The sequence below is a fragment of the Oncorhynchus mykiss genome, chromosome 26, assembly GCF_013265735.2.
Source record: "Oncorhynchus mykiss isolate Arlee chromosome 26, USDA_OmykA_1.1, whole genome shotgun sequence".
In the NCBI taxonomy this organism is placed as follows: domain Eukaryota; kingdom Metazoa; phylum Chordata; class Actinopteri; order Salmoniformes; family Salmonidae; genus Oncorhynchus; species Oncorhynchus mykiss.
Window position 1 is genome coordinate 44,292,313 of NC_048590.1, and position 22,081 is coordinate 44,314,393.

General features: G+C 46.4%; 1 protein-coding gene across 6 annotated transcripts in view; it reads right to left on the reverse strand.

The window, feature by feature from the left end:
* Positions 1–22,081, reverse strand: part of LOC110506172 (aryl hydrocarbon receptor nuclear translocator 2) — a 126,809-nt gene that overhangs the window by 35,239 nt on the left and 69,489 nt on the right. For all 6 annotated transcript variants that reach the window (XM_036963456.1, XM_036963453.1, XM_036963452.1 and 3 more), the window contains one exon: positions 21,377–21,528. In XM_036963456.1, the coding sequence (XP_036819351.1) occupies positions 21,377–21,528 (152 nt within the window). The remainder of the gene's footprint in view (positions 1–21,376; positions 21,529–22,081) is intronic.

Genomic DNA, 22,081 nt, shown 5'->3' on the forward strand with positions numbered 1-22,081 from the left:
TAACTGTCTTCTATACACTGGGAAACAACAGATTCTAACTGTGTCTTCTATACACTGTGAAACAACAGATTCTAACTGTGTCTTCTATACACTGAGAAACAACAGATTCTAACTGTGTCTTCTATACACTGTGAAACAACAGATTCTAACTGTGTCTTCTATACACTGGGAAACAACAGATTCTAACTGTCTTCTATACACTGGGAAACAACAGATTCTAACTGTCTTCTATACACTGGGAAACAACAGATTCTAACTGTGTCTTCTATACACTGTGAAACAACAGATTCTAACTGTGTCTTCTATACACTGTGAAACAACAGATTCTAACTGTGTCTTCTATACACTGGGAAACAACAGATTCTAACTGTCTTCTATACACTGTGAAACAACAGATTCTAACTGTGTCTTCTATACACTGTGAAACAACAGATTCTAACTGTGTCTTCTATACACTGTGAAACAACAGATTCTAACTGTGTCTTCTATACACTGGGAAACAACAGATTCTAACTGTGTCTTCTATACACTGTGAAACAACAGATTCTAACTGTCTTCTATACACTGTGAAACAACAGATTCTGTGTCTTCTATACACTGGGAAACAACAGATTCTAACTGTCTTCTATACACTGTGAAACAACATATTCTAACTGTGTCTTCTATACACTGGGAAACAACAGATTCTAACTGTCTTCTATACACTGGGAAACAACAGATTCTAACTGTGTCTTCTATACACTGTGAAACAACAGATTCTAACTGTGTCTTCTATACACTGAGAAACAACAGATTCTAACTGTGTCTTCTATACACTGTGAAACAACAGATTCTAACTGTGTCTTCTATACACTGTGAAACAACAGATTCTAACTGTCTTCTATACACTGTGAAACAACAGATTCTAACTGTCTTCTATACACTGTGAAACAACAGATTCTAACTGTGTCTTCTATACACTGTGAAACAACAGATTCTAACTGTCTTCTATACACTGTGAAACAACAGATTCTAACTGTGTCTTCTATACACTGTGAAACAACAGATTCTAACTGTGTCTTCTATACACTGGGAAACAACAGATTCTAACTGTGTCTTCTATACACTGTGAAACAACAGATTCTAACTGTCTTCTATACACTGTGAAACAACAGATTCTAACTGTGTCTTCTATACACTGGGAAACAACAGATTCTAACTGTCTTCTATACACTGTGAAACAACAGATTCTAACTGTCTTCTATACACTGTGAAACAACAGATTCTAACTGTGTCTTCTATACACTGTGAAACAACAGATTCTAACTGTGTCTTCTATACACTGTGAAACAACAGATTCTAATTCAGTACTCTGAAAAACAAGCCTTTTGGGATGTAATGAATAACATGATCTGTGTCCCAAATGGCACCCTTTTCCCTTCATAGCTTCCTATGGGCCCTGGTCAATAGTAGTGCATTCTTAGGGTACCAGCTGGGATACATCCATTGCTGCAGAGTCAGTGTATTCTGAATGCCTAAAGGAGAAGAGCAACACCTGCATGCAAACAAATATTCCCAATAGTCAATGTGGCGGCAATAAGATGTTTCAAGAGCCGTTTTTAAACTCCAAACCATTTCCAGACAGAATGTCTCCTGTCAGCTCTTATGCATCATTAGTAAGCTGGCAACAGAATGTCTGTATTTCTCTCTCTCTCACTCACTCACCACACACACATACAAACACACACAAACAGGCAGATAAACTTTACACACACACACACTTGTGCCTCGAATCCATTTGTCGCTGGCAAATTGCACCACAGCATCTAATTCAGGCCCTTAATTTCAGAAGCCTTGGAGTGATTTCCTGCTAAGTTCTTTTCTGGAGCATCCAACCCTGACATTTCCTATTTACCCAGAGAGAAACAAACTGTTTTTCTTCTCCTGCCATGAGAAGTATACAGCTCTCTCTCTCTGAGGAGACGTGATGAGGAGGAGGCCACTTTAGACGACAGAGGACCAGTTGGGTTTGAGTCCACAGACAGAGAGACCTTAGGACATTGACAGCTCATCTCTGTTGGTCTCTTTTTGCTTTCTCTCTCTAAGTACATCACAACAGTCCTCCTTTCTTGTCTCAAATAAATGACTGAATATCTAAGAGAAAGAATGAGAAAGAGAAACTACTTCCTCCTTTCCTGCCTCAAATCAATTCCTGAATGTCAAAGAGAGAGAGGTGGAAACACTTGTGTTAACAACATGAAAGCGTCCCCTAGCAGTGTACATAGACTGGTGCTGTTCTGAACTTAGTGACCCTGGCCGTCACAGCCTATAAGAGCCTAGCGTCTGACAACAGACCTAATGTGAGTAACTAGAATATATGACGGCCTGTGTGTTTGTGTCCAGATCAAAAACACCTGTCACTAGGAATAAAGAGCTTCCACTGAGGAAAACAAACTACTTCAAAACCCCATTATGTCAAGTGCTGCTTAGTGTCCTCTCAAAGAGACACTTGCAGTGAATATTCTCTCTCTCTCCCAGAAGAGGAGAATAGGAGGTAGAGATGTAGGGAGGGAGGAGGGGTGAGCACACAGAGGGTCACCTGGACTAAGATGGATAACACTTGGCCAGGAAAACTCCACAGGATATTTGAACTTCGAAAGAATGCGCAAAAATACGTCCAGCCAAGCTGGCTCCAAATTTCCATCACAGTTACACCCTCTCCTGTTGAACCACCTCTACAGCACAGTTACACCCTCTCCTGTTGAACCACCTCTACAGCACAGTTACACACTCTCCTGTTGAACCACCTCTACAGCACAGTTACACACTCTCCTGTTGAACCACCTCTACAGCACAGTTACACCCTCTCCTGTTGAACCACCTCTACAGCACAGTTACACACTCTCCTGTTGAACCACCTCTACAGCACAGTTACACACTCTCCTGTTGAACCACCTCTACAGCACAGTTACACACTCTCCTGTTGAACCACCTCTACAGCACAGTTACACTCTCCTGTTGAACCACCTCTACAGCACAGTTACACACTCTCCTGTTGAACCACCTCTACAGCACAGTTACACACTCTCCTGTTGAACCACCTCTACAGCACAGTTACACCCTCTCCTGTTGAACCACCTCTACAGCACAGTTACACCCTCTCCTGTTGAACCACCTCTACAGCACAGTTACACACTCTCCTGTTGAACCACCTCTACAGCACAGTTACACACTCTCCTGTTGAACCACCTCTACAGCACAGTTACACCCTCTCCTGTTGAACCACCTCTACAGCACAGTTACACTCTCCTGTTGAACCACCTCTACAGCACAGTTACACCCTCTCCTGTTGAACCACCTCTACAGCACAGTTACACCCTCTCCTGTTGAACCACCTCTACAGCACAGTTACACCCTCTCCTGTTGAACCACCTCTACAGCACAGTTACACCCTCTCCTGTTGAACCACCTCTACAACACAGTTACACACTCTCCTGTTGAACCACCTCTACAGCACAGTTACACCCTCTCCTGTTGAACCACCTCTACAACACAGTTACACCCTCTCCTGTTGAACCACCTCTACAGCACAGTTACACCCTCTCCTGTTGAACCACCTCTACAACACAGTTACACACTCTCCTGTTGAACCACCTCTACAGCACAGTTACACACTCTCCTGTTGAACCACCTCTACAGCACAGTTACACTCTCCTGTTGAACCACCTCTACAGCACAGTTACACACTCTCCTGTTGAACCACCTCTACAGCACAGTTACACTCTCCTGTTGAACCACCTCTACAGCACAGTTACACCCTCTCCTGTTGAACCACCTCTACAGCACAGTTACACACTCTCCTGTTGAACCACCTCTACAGCACAGTTACACTCTCCTGTTGAACCACCTCTACAGCACAGTTACACACTCTCCTGTTGAACCACCTCTACAGCACAGTTACACACTCTCCTGTTGAACCACCTCTACAGCACAGTTACACCCTCTCCTGTTGAACCACCTCTACAGCACAGTTACACCCTCTCCTGTTGAACCACCTCTACAACACAGTTACACACTCTCCTGTTGAACCACCTCTACAGCACAGTTACACCCTCTCCTGTTGAACCACCTCTACAGCACAGTTACACACTCTCCTGTTGAACCACCTCTACAGCACAGTTACACACTCTCCTGTTGAACCACCTCTACAGCACAGTTACACACTCTCCTGTTGAACCACCTCTACAGCACAGTTACACCCTCTCCTGTTGAACCACCTCTACAGCACAGTTACACACTCTCCTGTTGAACCACCTCTACAGCACAGTTACACACTCTCCTGTTGAACCACCTCTACAGCACAGTTACACCCTCTCCTGTTGAACCACCTCTACAGCACAGTTACACACTCTCCTGTTGAACCACCTCTACAGCACAGTTACACACTCTCCTGTTGAACCACCTCTACAGCACAGTTACACCCTCTCCTGTTGAACCACCTCTACAACACAGTTACACACTCTCCTGTTGAACCACCTCTACAGCACAGTTACACACTCTCCTGTTGAACCACCTCTACAGCAGTTACACACTCTCCTGTTGAACCACCTCTACAGCACAGTTACACCCTCTCCTGTTGAACCACCTCTACAGCACAGTTACACCCTCTCCTGTTGAACCACCTCTACAGCACAGTTACACACTCTCCTGTTGAACCACCTCTACAGCACAGTTACACCCTCTCCTGTTGAACCACCTCTACAACACAGTTACACACTCTCCTGTTGAACCACCTCTACAGCACAGTTACACCCTCTCCTGTTGAACCACCTCTACAGCACAGTTACACACTCTCCTGTTGAACCACCTCTACAGCACAGTTACACACTCTCCTGTTGAACCACCTCTACAGCACAGTTACACACTCTCCTGTTGAACCACCTCTACAGCACAGTTACACCCTCTCCTGTTGAACCACCTCTACAGCACAGTTACACACTCTCCTGTTGAACCACCTCTACAGCACAGTTACACACTCTCCTGTTGAACCACCTCTACAGCACAGTTACACACTCTCCTGTTGAACCACCTCTACAGCACAGTTACACTCTCCTGTTGAACCACCTCTACAGCACAGTTACACACTCTCCTGTTGAACCACCTCTACAGCACAGTTACACTCTCCTGTTGAACCACCTCTACAGCACAGTTACACACTCTCCTGTTGAACCACCTCTACAGCACAGTTACACACTCTCCTGTTGAACCACCTCTACAGCACAGTTACACACTCTCCTGTTGAACCACCTCTACAGCACAGTTACACCCTCTCCTGTTGAACCACCTCTACAGCACAGTTACACACTCTCCTGTTGAACCACCTCTACAGCACAGTTACACACTCTCCTGTTGAACCACCTCTACAGCACAGTTACACACTCTCCTGTTGAACCACCTCTACAGCACAGTTACACCCTCTCCTGTTGAACCACCTCTACAGCACAGTTACACCCTCTCCTGTTGAACCACCTCTACAGCACAGTTACACCCTCTCCTGTTGAACCACCTCTACAGCACAGTTACACCCTCTCCTGTTGAACCACCTCTACAGCACAGTTACACCCTCTCCTGTTGAACCACCTCTACAGCACAGTTACACACTCTCCTGTTGAACCACCTCTACAGCACAGTTACACACTCTCCTGTTGAACCACCTCTACAGTACTCTGCATCACACGGTCAGGAAGAAACATTATGAAAATGGAACCGGTTATTTATTTATTTCACATCAGGACCAGAGGTTCAGAGTGTGTGTGTCTGATGTGTGTGTTTGTAAGTGTGTGTGTGCACTTGTACGTGTGTGTGTGTATGCTTGAAAGTGTGTAAGTGTGTGTGTGCACTTGTACATGCGCACTTGTATGTGCGTGTGTAAGTGTGTGTGTGTGTGTGATGCAGATGAGTGGCTAAGGTTTATAATTTGTTGTGGTTCTGCTCTGATGCCCCTGGGTAAACTACAGCGGGGTTAAAACAGTGGAAAGGGAATGGCTTCATTGGTGACTTGGCTGCTATGGTATGTGTGTGTGTGTGTGTTCTCTGCCCACACATTCAGAGCTGGCCTAATAGTGGAGTTCTGAGGGAAGCAGCCAGGTCACGCAGCAGTGGCTGATGGGATGTAGCAAGGGTGCAATCGGGCAGCCTGAGGCTTGTAGCCATGGTAACAATACCAATGCACACACGGACACACAAAAGCCCTCCACGGATGACTTCCTAAAGAGAAACAGTCCCAGAAACAGGAACAGAAGTGGAGGCTAGCCTCTAACATCTCAGTTTATGGTTCCTACCTAGAGCCAGCCAACATGACTAATTATTACAGATGGCTCTGTTTGGCTTGATCAACAACTGAGGCACACTGAGACGGGGCAGTGTGTGAGGTGTGGGTCTGTCATGGCTCCAAAGTCATCTCCCTCTGCACTCCTGCAGGCTAAAGGACAGTCAGGAAGCCCGTTGGAACATAGACCACACTACCATGCAGCTGCTACAACACTGTTGGAGCTGTTAGAATACACACTCTCCATTACAATGCTGCCATTACTTTAATCCAGATACACTGCATGACCACCAGTATGTGGACACCTGCTCGTTGAACATCTCATTCCCTTTAATCCAGATACACTGTATGACCACCAGTATGTGGACACCTGCTCCTCGAACATCTCATTCCCTTTAATCCAGATACACTGCATGACCACCAGTATGTGGACACCTGCTCCTCGAACATCTCATTCCCTTTAATCCAGATACACTGCATGACCACCAGTATGTGGACACCTGCTCCTCGAACATCTCATTCCCTTTAATCCAGATACACTGCATGACCACCAGTATGTGGACACCTGCTCATTGAACATCTCATTCCCTTTAATCCAGATACACTGCATGACCAACAGTATGTGGACACCTGCTCGTTGAACATCTCATTCCCTTTAATCCAGATACACTGCATGACCACCAGTATGTAGACACCTGCTCCTCGAACATCTCATTCCCTTTAATACACTGCATGACCACCAGTATGTGGACACCTGCTCGTTGAACATCTCATTCCCTTTAATCCAGATACACTGCATGACCACCAGTATGTGGACACCTGCTCGTTGAACATCTCATTCCCTTTAATCCAGATACACTGTATGACCACCAGTATGTGGACACCTGCTCGTTGAACATCTCATTCCCTTTAATCCAGATACACTGCATGACCACCAGTATGTGGACACCTGCTCCTCGAACATCTCATTCCCTTTAATCCAGATACACTGTATGACCACCAGTATGTGGACACCTGCTCGTTGAACATCTCATTCCCTTTAATCCAGATACACTGCATGACCACCAGTATGTGGACACCTGCTCGTTGAACATCTCATTCCCTTTAATCCAGATACACTGCATGACCACCAGTATGTGGACACCTGCTCCTCGAACATCTCATTCCCTTTAATCCAGATACACTGTATGACCACCAGTATGTGGACACCTGCTCGTTGAACATCTCATTCCCTTTAATCCAGATACACTGCATGACCACCAGTATGTGGACACCTGCTCCTCGAACATCTCATTCCCTTTAATCCAGATACACTGCATGACCACCAGTATGTGGACACCTGCTCGTTGAACATCTCATTCCCTTTAATCCAGATACACTGCATGACCACCAGTATGTGGACACCTGCTTGTTGAACATCTCATTCCCTTTAATCCAGATACACTGCATGACCACCAGTATGTGGACACCTGCTCCTCGAACATCTCATTCCCTTTAATCCAGATACACTGCATGACCACCAGTATGTGGACACCTGCTCGTTGAACATCTCATTCCCTTTAATCCAGATACACTCCATGACCACCAGTATGTGAACACCTGCTCCTCGAACATCTCATTCCCTTTAATCCAGATACACTGCATGACCACCAGTATGTGAACACCTGCTCGTTGAACATCTCATTCCCTTTAATCCAGATACACTGCATGACCACCAGTATGTGGACACCTGCTCGTTGAACATCTCATTCCCTTTAATCCAGATACACTGTATGACCACCAGTATGTGAACACCTGCTCCTCGAACATCTCATTCCCTTTAATCCAGACACACTGCATGACCACCAGTATGTGAACACCTGCTCCTCGAACATCTCATTCCCTTTAATCCAGATACACTGCATGACCACCAGTATGTGGACACCTGCTCCTCGAACATCTCATTCCCTTTAATCCAGATACACTGCATGACCACCAGTATGTGAACACCTGCTCGTTGAACATCTCATTCCCTTTAATCCAGATACACTGTATGACCACCAGTATGTGAACACCTGCTCGTTGAACATCTCATTCCCTTTAATCCAGATACACTGCATGACCACCAGTATGTGGACACCTGCTCGTTGAACATCTCATTCCCTTTAATCCAGATACACTGCATGACCACCAGTATGTGGACACCTGCTCGTTGAACATCTCATTCCCTTTAATCCAGATACACTGCATGACCACCAGTATGTGGACACCTGCTCCTCGAACATCTCATTCCCTTTAATCCAGATACACTGCATGACCACCAGTATGTGGACACCTGCTCCTCGAACATCTCATTCCCTTTAATCCAGATACACTGCATGACCACCAGTATGTGGACACCTGCTCGTTGAACATCTCATTCCCTTTAATCCAGATACACTGTATGACCACCAGTATGTGGACACCTGCTCGTTGAACATCTCATTCCCTTTAATCCAGATACACTGCATGACCACCAGTATGTGGACACCTGCTCGTTGAACATCTCATTCCCTTTAATCCAGATACACTGCATGACCACCAGTATGTGGACGCCTGCTCCTCGAACATCTCATTCCCTTTAATCCAGATACACTGCATGACCACCAGTATGTGAACACCTGCTCCTCGAACATCTCATTCCCTTTAATCCAGATACACTGTATGACCACCAGTATGTGGACACCTGCTCCTCGAACATCTCATTCCCTTTAATACACTGCATGACCACCAGTATGTGGACACCTGCTCGTTGAACATCTCATTCCCTTTAATCCAGATACACTGTATGACCACCAGTATGTGAACACCTGCTCGTTGAACATCTCATTCCCTTTAATCCAGATACACTGCATGACCACCAGTATGTGGACACCTGCTCGTTGAACATCTCATTCCCTTTAATACACTGTATGACCACCAGTATGTGGACACCTGCTCATTGAACATCTCATTCCCTTTAATCCAGATACACTGCATGACCACCAGTATGTGGACACCTGCTCGTTGAACATCTCATTCCCTTTAATACACTGTATGACCACCAGTATGTGGACACCTGCTCGTTGAACATCTCATTCCCTTTAATACACTCCATGACCACCAGTATGTGGACACCTGCTCGTTGAACATCTCATTCCCTTTAATCCAGATACACTGCATGACCACCAGTATGTGGACACCTGCTCCTCGAACATCTCATTCCCTTTAATCCAGATACACTGCATGACCACCAGTATGTGGACACCTGCTCCTCGAACATCTCATTCCCTTTAATCCAGATACACTGTATGACCACCAGTATGTGGACACCTGCTCGTTGAACATCTCATTCCCTTTAATCCAGATACACTGTATGACCACCAGTATGTGGACACCTGCTCCTCGAACATCTCATTCCCTTTAATCCAGATACACTGCATGACCACCAGTATGTGGACACCTGCTCCTCGAACATCTCATTCCCTTTAATCCAGATACACTGCATGACCACCAGTATGTGGACACCTGCTCGTTGAACATCTCATTCCCTTTAGTCCAGATACACTGCATGACCACCAGTATGTGGACACCTGCTCGTTGAACATCTCATTCCCTTTAATCCAGATACACTGCATGACCACCAGTATGTGAACACCTGCTCGTTGAACATCTCATTCCCTTTAATCCAGATACACTGCATGACCACCAGTATGTGAACACCTGCTCGTTGAACATCTCATTCCCTTTAATCCAGATACACTGCATGACCACCAGTATGTGGACACCTGCTCGTTGAACATCTCATTCCCTTTAATACACTGCATGACCACCAGTATGTGGACACCTGCTCGTTGAACATCTCATTCCCTTTAATACACTGCATGACCACCAGTATGTGGACACCTGCTCGTTGAACATCTCATTCCCTTTAATCCAGATACACTGCATGACCACCAGTATGTGGACACCTGCTCGTTGAACATCTCATTCCCTTTAATCCAGATACACTGCATGACCACCAGTATGTGGACACCTGCTCGTTGAACATCTCATTCCCTTTAATACACTGCATGACCACCAGTATGTGGACACCTGCTCGTTGAACATCTCATTCCCTTTAATACACTGCATGACCACCAGTATGTGGACACCTGCTCGTTGAACATCTCATTCCCTTTAATCCAGATACACTGCATGACCACCAGTATGTGGACACCTGCTCCTCGAACATCTCATTCCGTTTAATCCAGATACACTGTATGACCACCAGTATGTGGACACCTGCTCGTTGAACATCTCATTCCCTTTAATCCAGATACACTGCATGACCACCAGTATGTGGACACCTGCTCCTCGAACATCTCATTCCCTTTAATCCAGATACACTGCATGACCACCAGTATGTGGACACCTGCTCGTTGAACATCTCATTCCCTTTAATCCAGATACACTGCATGACCACCAGTATGTGGACACCTGCTTGTTGAACATCTCATTCCCTTTAATCCAGATACACTGCATGACCACCAGTATGTGGACACCTGCTCCTCGAACATCTCATTCCCTTTAATCCAGATACACTGCATGACCACCAGTATGTGGACACCTGCTCGTTGAACATCTCATTCCCTTTAATACACTGTATGACCACCAGTATGTGGACACCTGCTCATTGAACATCTCATTCCCTTTAATCCAGATACACTGCATGACCACCAGTATGTGGACACCTGCTCCTCGAACATCTCATTCCCTTTAATCCAGATACACTGTATGACCACCAGTATGTGGACACCTGCTCCTCGAACATCTCATTCCCTTTAATACACTGCATGACCACCAGTATGTGGACACCTGCTCGTTGAACATCTCATTCCCTTTAATCCAGATACACTGTATGACCACCAGTATGTGAACACCTGCTCGTTGAACATCTCATTCCCTTTAATCCAGATACACTGCATGACCACCAGTATGTGGACACCTGCTCGTTGAACATCTCATTCCCTTTAATACACTGTATGACCACCAGTATGTGGACACCTGCTCATTGAACATCTCATTCCCTTTAATCCAGATACACTGCATGACCACCAGTATGTGGACACCTGCTCGTTGAACATCTCATTCCCTTTAATACACTGTATGACCACCAGTATGTGGACACCTGCTCGTTGAACATCTCATTCCCTTTAATACACTCCATGACCACCAGTATGTGGACACCTGCTCGTTGAACATCTCATTCCCTTTAATCCAGATACACTGCATGACCACCAGTATGTGAACACCTGCTCGTTGAACATCTCATTCCCTTTAATCCAGATACACTGCATGACCACCAGTATGTGAACACCTGCTCGTTGAACATCTCATTCCCTTTAATCCAGATACACTGCATGACCACCAGTATGTGGACACCTGCTCGTTGAACATCTCATTCCCTTTAATACACTGCATGACCACCAGTATGTGGACACCTGCTCGTTGAACATCTCATTCCCTTTAATACACTGCATGACCACCAGTATGTGGACACCTGCTCGTTGAACATCTCATTCCCTTTAATCCAGATACACTGCATGACCACCAGTATGTGGACACCTGCTCGTTGAACATCTCATTCCCTTTAATCCAGATACACTGCATGACCACCAGTATGTGGACACCTGCTCGTTGAACATCTCATTCCCTTTAATACACTGCATGACCACCAGTATGTGAACACCTGCTCGTTGAACATCTCATTCCCTTTAATCCAGATACACTGCATGACCACCAGTATGTGGACACCTGCTCGTTGAACATCTCATTCCCTTTAATACACTGCATGACCACCAGTATGTGGACACCTGCTCGTTGAACATCTCATTCCCTTTAATACACTGCATGACCACCAGTATGTGGACACCTGCTCGTTGAACATCTCATTCCCTTTAATCCAGATACACTGCATGACCACCAGTATGTGGACACCTGCTCGTTGAACATCTCATTCCCTTTAATCCAGATACACTGCATGACCACCAGTATGTGGACACCTGCTCGTTGAACATCTCATTCCCTTTAATACACTGCATGACCACCAGTATGTGGACACCTGCTCGTTGAACATCTCATTCCCTTTAATACACTGCATGACCACCAGTATGTGGACACCTGCTCGTTGAACATCTCATTCCCTTTAATCCAGATACACTGCATGACCACCAGTATGTGGACACCTGCTCCTCGAACATCTCATTCCGTTTAATCCAGATACACTGTATGACCACCAGTATGTGGACACCTGCTCGTTGAACATCTCATTCCCTTTAATCCAGATACACTGCATGACCACCAGTATGTGGACACCTGCTCCTCGAACATCTCATTCCCTTTAATCCAGATACACTGCATGACCACCAGTATGTGGACACCTGCTCGTTGAACATCTCATTCCCTTTAATCCAGATACACTGCATGACCACCAGTATGTGGACACCTGCTTGTTGAACATCTCATTCCCTTTAATCCAGATACACTGCATGACCACCAGTATGTGGACACCTGCTCCTCGAACATCTCATTCCCTTTAATCCAGATACACTGCATGACCACCAGTATGTGGACACCTGCTCGTTGAACATCTCATTCCCTTTAATACACTGTATGACCACCAGTATGTGGACACCTGCTCATTGAACATCTCATTCCCTTTAATCCAGATACACTGCATGACCACCAGTATGTGGACACCTGCTCCTCGAACATCTCATTCCCTTTAATCCAGATACACTGTATGACCACCAGTATGTGGACACCTGCTCCTCGAACATCTCATTCCCTTTAATACACTGCATGACCACCAGTATGTGGACACCTGCTCGTTGAACATCTCATTCCCTTTAATCCAGATACACTGTATGACCACCAGTATGTGAACACCTGCTCGTTGAACATCTCATTCCCTTTAATCCAGATACACTGCATGACCACCAGTATGTGGACACCTGCTCGTTGAACATCTCATTCCCTTTAATACACTGTATGACCACCAGTATGTGGACACCTGCTCATTGAACATCTCATTCCCTTTAATCCAGATACACTGCATGACCACCAGTATGTGGACACCTGCTCGTTGAACATCTCATTCCCTTTAATACACTGTATGACCACCAGTATGTGGACACCTGCTCGTTGAACATCTCATTCCCTTTAATACACTCCATGACCACCAGTATGTGGACACCTGCTCGTTGAACATCTCATTCCCTTTAATCCAGATACACTGCATGACCACCAGTATGTGAACACCTGCTCGTTGAACATCTCATTCCCTTTAATCCAGATACACTGCATGACCACCAGTATGTGAACACCTGCTCGTTGAACATCTCATTCCCTTTAATCCAGATACACTGCATGACCACCAGTATGTGGACACCTGCTCGTTGAACATCTCATTCCCTTTAATACACTGCATGACCACCAGTATGTGGACACCTGCTCGTTGAACATCTCATTCCCTTTAATACACTGCATGACCACCAGTATGTGGACACCTGCTCGTTGAACATCTCATTCCCTTTAATCCAGATACACTGCATGACCACCAGTATGTGGACACCTGCTCGTTGAACATCTCATTCCCTTTAATCCAGATACACTGCATGACCACCAGTATGTGGACACCTGCTCGTTGAACATCTCATTCCCTTTAATACACTGCATGACCACCAGTATGTGGACACCTGCTCGTTGAACATCTCATTCCCTTTAATACACTGCATGACCACCAGTATGTGGACACCTGCTCGTTGAACATCTCATTCCCTTTAATCCAGATACACTGCATGACCACCAGTATGTGGACACCTGCTCCTCGAACATCTCATTCCCTTTAATCCAGATACACTGTATGACCACCAGTATGTGGACACCTGCTCGTTGAACATCTCATTCCCTTTAATCCAGATACACTGCATGACCACCAGTATGTGGACACCTGCTCCTCGAACATCTCATTCCCTTTAATCCAGATACACTGCATGACCACCAGTATGTGGACACCTGCTCGTTGAACATCTCATTCCCTTTAATCCAGATACACTGCATGACCACCAGTATGTGGACACCTGCTTGTTGAACATCTCATTCCCTTTAATCCAGATACACTGCATGACCACCAGTATGTGGACACCTGCTCCTCGAACATCTCATTCCCTTTAATCCAGATACACTGCATGACCACCAGTATGTGGACACCTGCTCGTTGAACATCTCATTCCCTTTAATCCAGATACACTGCATGACCACCAGTATGTGAACACCTGCTCGTTGAACATCTCATTCCCTTTAATCCAGATACACTGCATGACCACCAGTATGTGGACACCTGCTCGTTGAACATCTCATTCCCTTTAATACACTGTATGACCACCAGTATGTGGACACCTGCTCATTGAACATCTCATTCCCTTTAATCCAGATACACTGCATGACCACCAGTATGTGGACACCTGCTCCTCGAACATCTCATTCCCTTTAATCCAGATACACTGTATGACCACCAGTATGTGGACACCTGCTCCTCGAACATCTCATTCCCTTTAATACACTGCATGACCACCAGTATGTGGACACCTGCTCGTTGAACATCTCATTCCCTTTAATCCAGATACACTGTATGACCACCAGTATGTGAACACCTGCTCGTTGAACATCTCATTCCCTTTAATCCAGATACACTGCATGACCACCAGTATGTGGACACCTGCTCGTTGAACATCTCATTCCCTTTAATACACTGTATGACCACCAGTATGTGGACACCTGCTCATTGAACATCTCATTCCCTTTAATCCAGATACACTGCATGACCACCAGTATGTGGACACCTGCTCGTTGAACATCTCATTCCCTTTAATACACTGTATGACCACCAGTATGTGGACACCTGCTCGTTGAACATCTCATTCCCTTTAATACACTCCATGACCACCAGTATGTGGACACCTGCTCGTTGAACATCTCATTCCCTTTAATCCAGATACACTGCATGACCACCAGTATGTGGACACCTGCTCCTCGAACATCTCATTCCCTTTAATCCAGATACACTGTATGACCACCAGTATGTGGACACCTGCTCGTTGAACATCTCATTCCCTTTAATCCAGATACACTGTATGACCACCAGTATGTGGACACCTGCTCCTCGAACATCTCATTCCCTTTAATCCAGATACACTGCATGACCACCAGTATGTGGACACCTGCTCCTCGAACATCTCATTCCCTTTAATCCAGATACACTGCATGACCACCAGTATGTGGACACCTGCTCGTTGAACATCTCATTCCCTTTAATCCAGATACACTGCATGACCACCAGTATGTGGACACCTGCTCCTCGAACATCTCATTCCCTTTAATCCAGATACACTGCATGACCACCAGTATGTGGACACCTGCTCCTCGAACATCTCATTCCCTTTAATCCAGATACACTGCATGACCACCAGTATGTGGACACCTGCTCGTTGAACATCTCATTCCCTTTAATCCAGATACACTGCATGACCACCAGTATGTGGACACCTGCTCGTTGAACATCTCATTCCCTTTAATCCAGATACACTGCATGACCACCAGTATGTGAACACCTGCTCGTTGAACATCTCATTCCCTTTAATCCAGATACACTGCATGACCACCAGTATGTGGACACCTGCTCGTTGAACATCTCATTCCCTTTAATACACTGCATGACCACCAGTATGTGGACACCTGCTCGTTGAACATCTCATTCCCTTTAATACACTGCATGACCACCAGTATGTGGACACCTGCTCGTTGAACATCTCATTCCCTTTAATCCAGATACACTGCATGACCACCAGTATGTGGACACCTGCTCGTTGAACATCTCATTCCCTTTAATCCAGATACACTGCATGACCACCAGTATGTGAACACCTGCTCGTTGAACATCTCATTCCCTTTAATCCAGATACACTGCATGACCACCAGTATGTGGACACCTGCTCGTTGAACATCTCATTCCCTTTAATACACTGCATGACCACCAGTATGTGGACACCTGCTCGTTGAACATCTCATTCCCTTTAATACACTGCATGACCACCAGTATGTGGACACCTGCTCGTTGAACATCTCATTCCCTTTAATCCAGATACACTGCATGACCACCAGTATGTGGACACCTGCTCGTTGAACATCTCATTCCCTTTAATCCAGATACACTGCATGACCACCAGTATGTGGACACCTGCTCGTTGAACATCTCATTCCCTTTAATACACTGCATGACCACCAGTATGTGGACACCTGCTCGTTGAACATCTCATTCCCTTTAATCCAGATACACTGCATGACCACCAGTATGTGGACACCTGCTCGTTGAACATCTCATTCCCTTTAATACACTGTATGACCACCAGTATGTGGACACCTGCTCGTTGAACATCTCATTCCCTTTAATACACTGCATGACCACCAGTATGTGGACACCTGCTCGTTGAACATCTCATTCCCTTTAATACACTGCATGACCACCAGTATGTGGACACCTGCTCGTTGAACATCTCATTCCAGAATCATGGGCTTTAGTATGGAGTTGGTTCCCCCCCTTTGCTGCTATAACAGCCTCCACTCTTCTGGGAAGGCTTTCCACTAGATGTTGGAACATTGCTGCGGGGACTTTCTTCCATTCAGCCACAAGAGCGTTAGTGAGGTCGGGCACAGATGTTGGGAGATTAGGCCTGGCTCGCAGTCAGCATTCCAATTCATCCTAATGGTTTTCAATGGGGTTGAGGTTAGGGGTCTGTGCAGGCCAGTCAAGTTCTTCCACACCGATCTCGACAAACCATTTCTATATGGACCTCGCTTTATGCATGGGGGTATTGTCATGCTGAAACAGCAAAGGGCCTTCCCCAAACTGTTGCCACAAAGTTGGAAGCACAGAATTGTCTAAAATGTCATTGTATGCTGTAGTGTTAATATTTTCCTTCACTGCAACTAAGGGGCCCGAACCATGAAAAACAGGCACTATGCATTCTCCTTGCATCTGCCAAACCCAGAATTGTCCGTTGGACTGCCAGATGGTGAAGGGTGATTCATCACTCCAGAAAACGTGTTTCCACTGCTCCAGAGTCCGGCGGTGAGCTTTACTCCTCTCCAGCCGACGCTTGGCATTGCGCATGGTGATCTTAGGCTTGTGTGGGGCTGCTCGCCATAGAAACCCATCTCATGAAGCTCCTCACGAACAGTTGTTGTGCTGACGTTTCTTCCAGAGGCAGTTTGGAACTCGGTAGTGAGTGTTGCCACCGAGGACAGACCATTTAGCACGGCAGAAATTGTACAAACTGACTGCTTGGAAAGGTGGCATCCTATGACGGTGCCACATTGAAAGTCACTGAGCTCTTCAGTACAGGCCATTATACAAGCCAATGTTTGTCTGTGGAGATTGCATGGCTGTGTGTTCGATTATACACCTGTCAGCAACGGGTGTTGCTGAAATAGCCTAATCTACTAATTTGAAGGGGTATGCATATACTGTTGTATGCATATTGTAGGTGCAGATTCACCATGCATGGTATGGTATTGTCATTGTCCAAGGCCCACAGTGTGTACTGCACCCAGCTCTGATAAATAACAGGGCTTTCTCCACTGGCTTCCCCCACAACTACATCTTATCTGATTTATTTGGTCCAGTAGTAGTCGCTACCACAGTAGTGACATACGGCCTGCACTCTGTGTGTGTGTGTGTGGTTATATATGGGCTGTATACATAGATATATGCCCAGCTAGTTCTCCAGAAATGATTGATTGTGTAACCTATCGTTGGTGAAGAGATATCCTATATGAGAGGGGGTATAACCCAGGAGAGTAACGACATTGTCCAGATCCCTATATTCTTTCCCTAATATATGAAGTGTGCACACATTCACTCCCCCCTCAAGAATGTTAAAGCATTGGGCTACATCCCAAATGGCATCCTACTCCCTACATAGTGCAGTGGTTTTGACCAGGGCCCATAGGAAAGAAATATGGCAGTCGCTCGACATCAATCAAACACTCTTAAATCTTGGAGGGGAAGTGAACGAGGGCACACCAGAGATGACAGAGAAGAAACAGAGTGGTGTCTCTCACGGACAATACATTTACTACAGAGTAACACTCAGTTACACCAACAACCAGACGGTCTGTCTCATAACCCTGTGTGTGTGTGTGTGTGTGTGTGTGTGTGTATATGTGTGTCGCTGGGTGAGACTGGCTCAGGTACCCCAGCGGTCAGATGCTGAGCTTCACAACTGTTGTAGAGGGTTGATGAATGAGATGAGATATTTTATGCAGCCTATAAATCTACCAACCCAGTCTGTAGTCAGCCAGGTTTCCACTGCCCCGGCTCTCACCTCAGCTAGAGAGAACACTCCCACACAACGAGCACACACAGACACACACACACACACACACACACACACACACACACACACACACACAGGAATGTTTACTCCGCAAATCTGATCTCCAGAAACATTATGTTACTACCTTCCTTAAGTCATTATAATGTCTGAGGAAATTGAGAAAATGATGTTTCAGAGCATGTTTCCACACAGACACACGCACACACACAAACGGGTGGAGGAGAGAGCAGAACAATCACAATCTAGCAATCTAAAACAAACGGAATAACGGAACTCTTCCAGTGTTTCCCCAGTTCTCTGGAGTGTGAGTGGGATGTTAGTGTTGGAAGCATCAGGATCAAGTTTAAAGTCAATGTTGATGGTCCTGGGGTATGAGGGTTGCACCCATTCTCCAACCACTAAAAGGCCTTTCCTTTTCCTCTCTGGCCTCTATCTAGGCACGGTGACAAAATCAACAGTGACGCTACCGCCCCCTACTGACCAGGACCCGGGAGTGCAGGTGAAAAACTGTGCAGGTAAGCAGTCACGCGCACTGAACACGTGTACGTAAACACAAACACGCTCAGACATGCACATGCATCCACCAACTCACATGTGCACAAACACACATACACTCTTCAATACAGTATCTGCTAGAGGGGATAACTGGGCCTGCTACAGCTAGACGGGATAACTGGGCCTGCTACAGTCAGAGAGGATAACTGGGCCTGCTACAGCCAGAGGGGATAACTAGGCCTGCTACAGCCAGAGGGGATAACTGGGCCTGCTACAGCTAGAGGGGATAACTGGGCCTGCTACAGTCAGAGAGGATAACTGGGCCTGCTACAGCCAGAGGGGATAACTGGGCCTGCTACAGTCAGAGAGGATAACTGGGCCTGCTACAGTCAGAGGGGATAACTGGGCCTGCTACAGCCAGAGGGGATAACTGGGCCTGCTACAGCCAGAGGGGATAACTGGGCCTGCTACAGTCAGAGAGGATAACTGGGCCTGCTACAGCCAGAGGGGATAACTGGGCCTGCTACAGCCAGAGAGGATAACTGGGCCTGCTACAGCCAGAGGGGATAACTGGGCCTGCTACAGCTAGAGGGGATAACTGGGCCTGCTACAGCTAGAGGGGATAACTGGGCCTGCTACAGCCAGAGGGGATAACTGGGCCTGCTACAGCCAGAGGGGATAACTGGGCCTGCACCAGCTAGAGGGGATAACTGGGCCTGCACCAGCTAGAGGGGATAACTGGGCCTGCTACAGCCAGAGGGGATATTATAACTGGTCACTCTAGTCCTTCTAGGCTGATGGCTAAAGGCTGATGGCTGATGGCTAAAGGCTGGTGGCTAAAGGCTGTGGCTAAAGGCTGTGGCTAAAGGCTGATTGCTAAAGGCTGTGGCTAAAGGCTGTGGCTAAAGACATTGGTATGCACATCATTGTGGACCAGAAGAAAACTCTGAAGGCTTTTAAGACTGGAGGCCTGGTCACAGCACAAATTCAATGGGGACATTATGTATTGAGCGTCTCAGAGTAGGAGTGCTGACTTAGGATCAGTTTAGCCTTTTAGATCACAACGAATAAAAACACATGAATAGAGGAATCTGATGCTAGATCAGTACTCCCAGTTCTGGCTATATCTTCCATTGTAGCCCAGAGTCCAACCAACAGGTTTGTGGAACCTGAGGGACCAAAACAAACACAATCTGGAACCTGTCTTCCTACAAAACACACTGTTTAGAGAATGGAAAATGGGCCAAGTTCCACACACACACATACTTTCCTTAAATGTTTAATTGAACACCTTATTAACATGGCGTGAATCAATAAAACACTGTTAATATTATCCTCCATACTGAACCTTTAACAGCTGGTAGTAAAACACACTGCTACCATTCCAACAGTGTGTACTGTCAATATTATGACTGACTGACTGGCTGGCTGACTGGCTGACTGGGGCAGCAGACCTGTATGCTGGCACACTGGTGTTAATAGTCAGTCAGTGTGTCCCGGTGGAACGAGCACTGTGTGTGCATGTGTGTGTGTGACTGTGTGTTCACAACCAGAGCAATGAGTGAAGTGTCAGTGGTGTGTGTAGGGTCATTCCAGTCCAGACACATGCAGAGAGAACAACACTCAAAGATGTTAAAAACTAGCCAGGAGTTTCACAGTATTTCTATTGAGGATGTCCTTTGGACATGATAGAAACACATTCTAAAGAAGACATCTTTCCAACTCATCATCAAGCTTTGATCATTTGAAATCTGCTGTGTAGCGCTAGGGCAAAAAAACTCAAAAGTGCACCCAGGACCGAGATAGGGAAACCCTGGTCTAGAACATTCCGCTGGTCCATTTCTGTCCCAGGATGTGAAACGTGTCAACAATTTACACACACGTGTATGTTTATTACTCAGTGTGAGTGTGCGCGTCGGTCCGTGTGTGTGCGTCGGTCCGTGTGTGTGCGTCGGTCCGTGTGTGTGCGTCGGTCCGTGTGTGTGCGTCGGTCCGTGTGTGTGCGTCGGTCCGTGTGTGTGCGTCGGTCCGTGTGTGCGCGTCGGTCCGTGTGTGCGCGTCGGTCTGTGTGTGTGCGTCGGTCTGTGTGTGTGCGTCGGTCCGTGTGTGCGCCTCATTCCGTGTGTGTGCGTCCACCTACTTGACGTTGGTGTTGGTACAGATGATGTACTCGATCTCATCGGAGTAGGGGTTCTGGAAGGTGAAGGAGCTGGTGCGGATTAACATCCACTCTCTGTTCTTCATACGAAACCTGTACATTACAGACAGCACCTGGCCTTTCAACTTTACCACCTGGAGAGGGACGGAAGGAGAGAGGGAAGGAGAGAGGGAGGACAAAGGTTACATAAGACACATCACAGACCATCTGACCACCTAGAATGGAGGGAAGGGGAACCTTGCGTGTGTGTTTGTGGAGGGGTCAACACATACTGCAGAGACGGAGAGAAACAGAGAAATGTTCTTACAAAGAAGAAAAAGGAGTCATTTGAGGCAGGAAGGAGTTGGGAGAACTCAACAGAAAAGGCTGATTCATTTCTTATTGGTCAGCTTTAATCCATCAGCGTCAAACTGACGTCTTCCTGGAGAGTTTCTCCATCTTGGGTGTGGAGCGTGGAAATCAGGTGGACTTCAGAAGATTTTAGGTTTTCGGTTCCACCCAGTCTAATCTCCCCACCCATACCTCTCCTACCATACCAGTCTAATCTCCCCACCCATACCTCTCCTACCATACCAGTCTAATCTCCCCACCCATACCTCTCCTACCATACCAGTCTAATCTCCCCACCCATACCTCTCCTACCATACCAGTCTAATCTCCCCACCCATACCTCTCCTACCATACCAG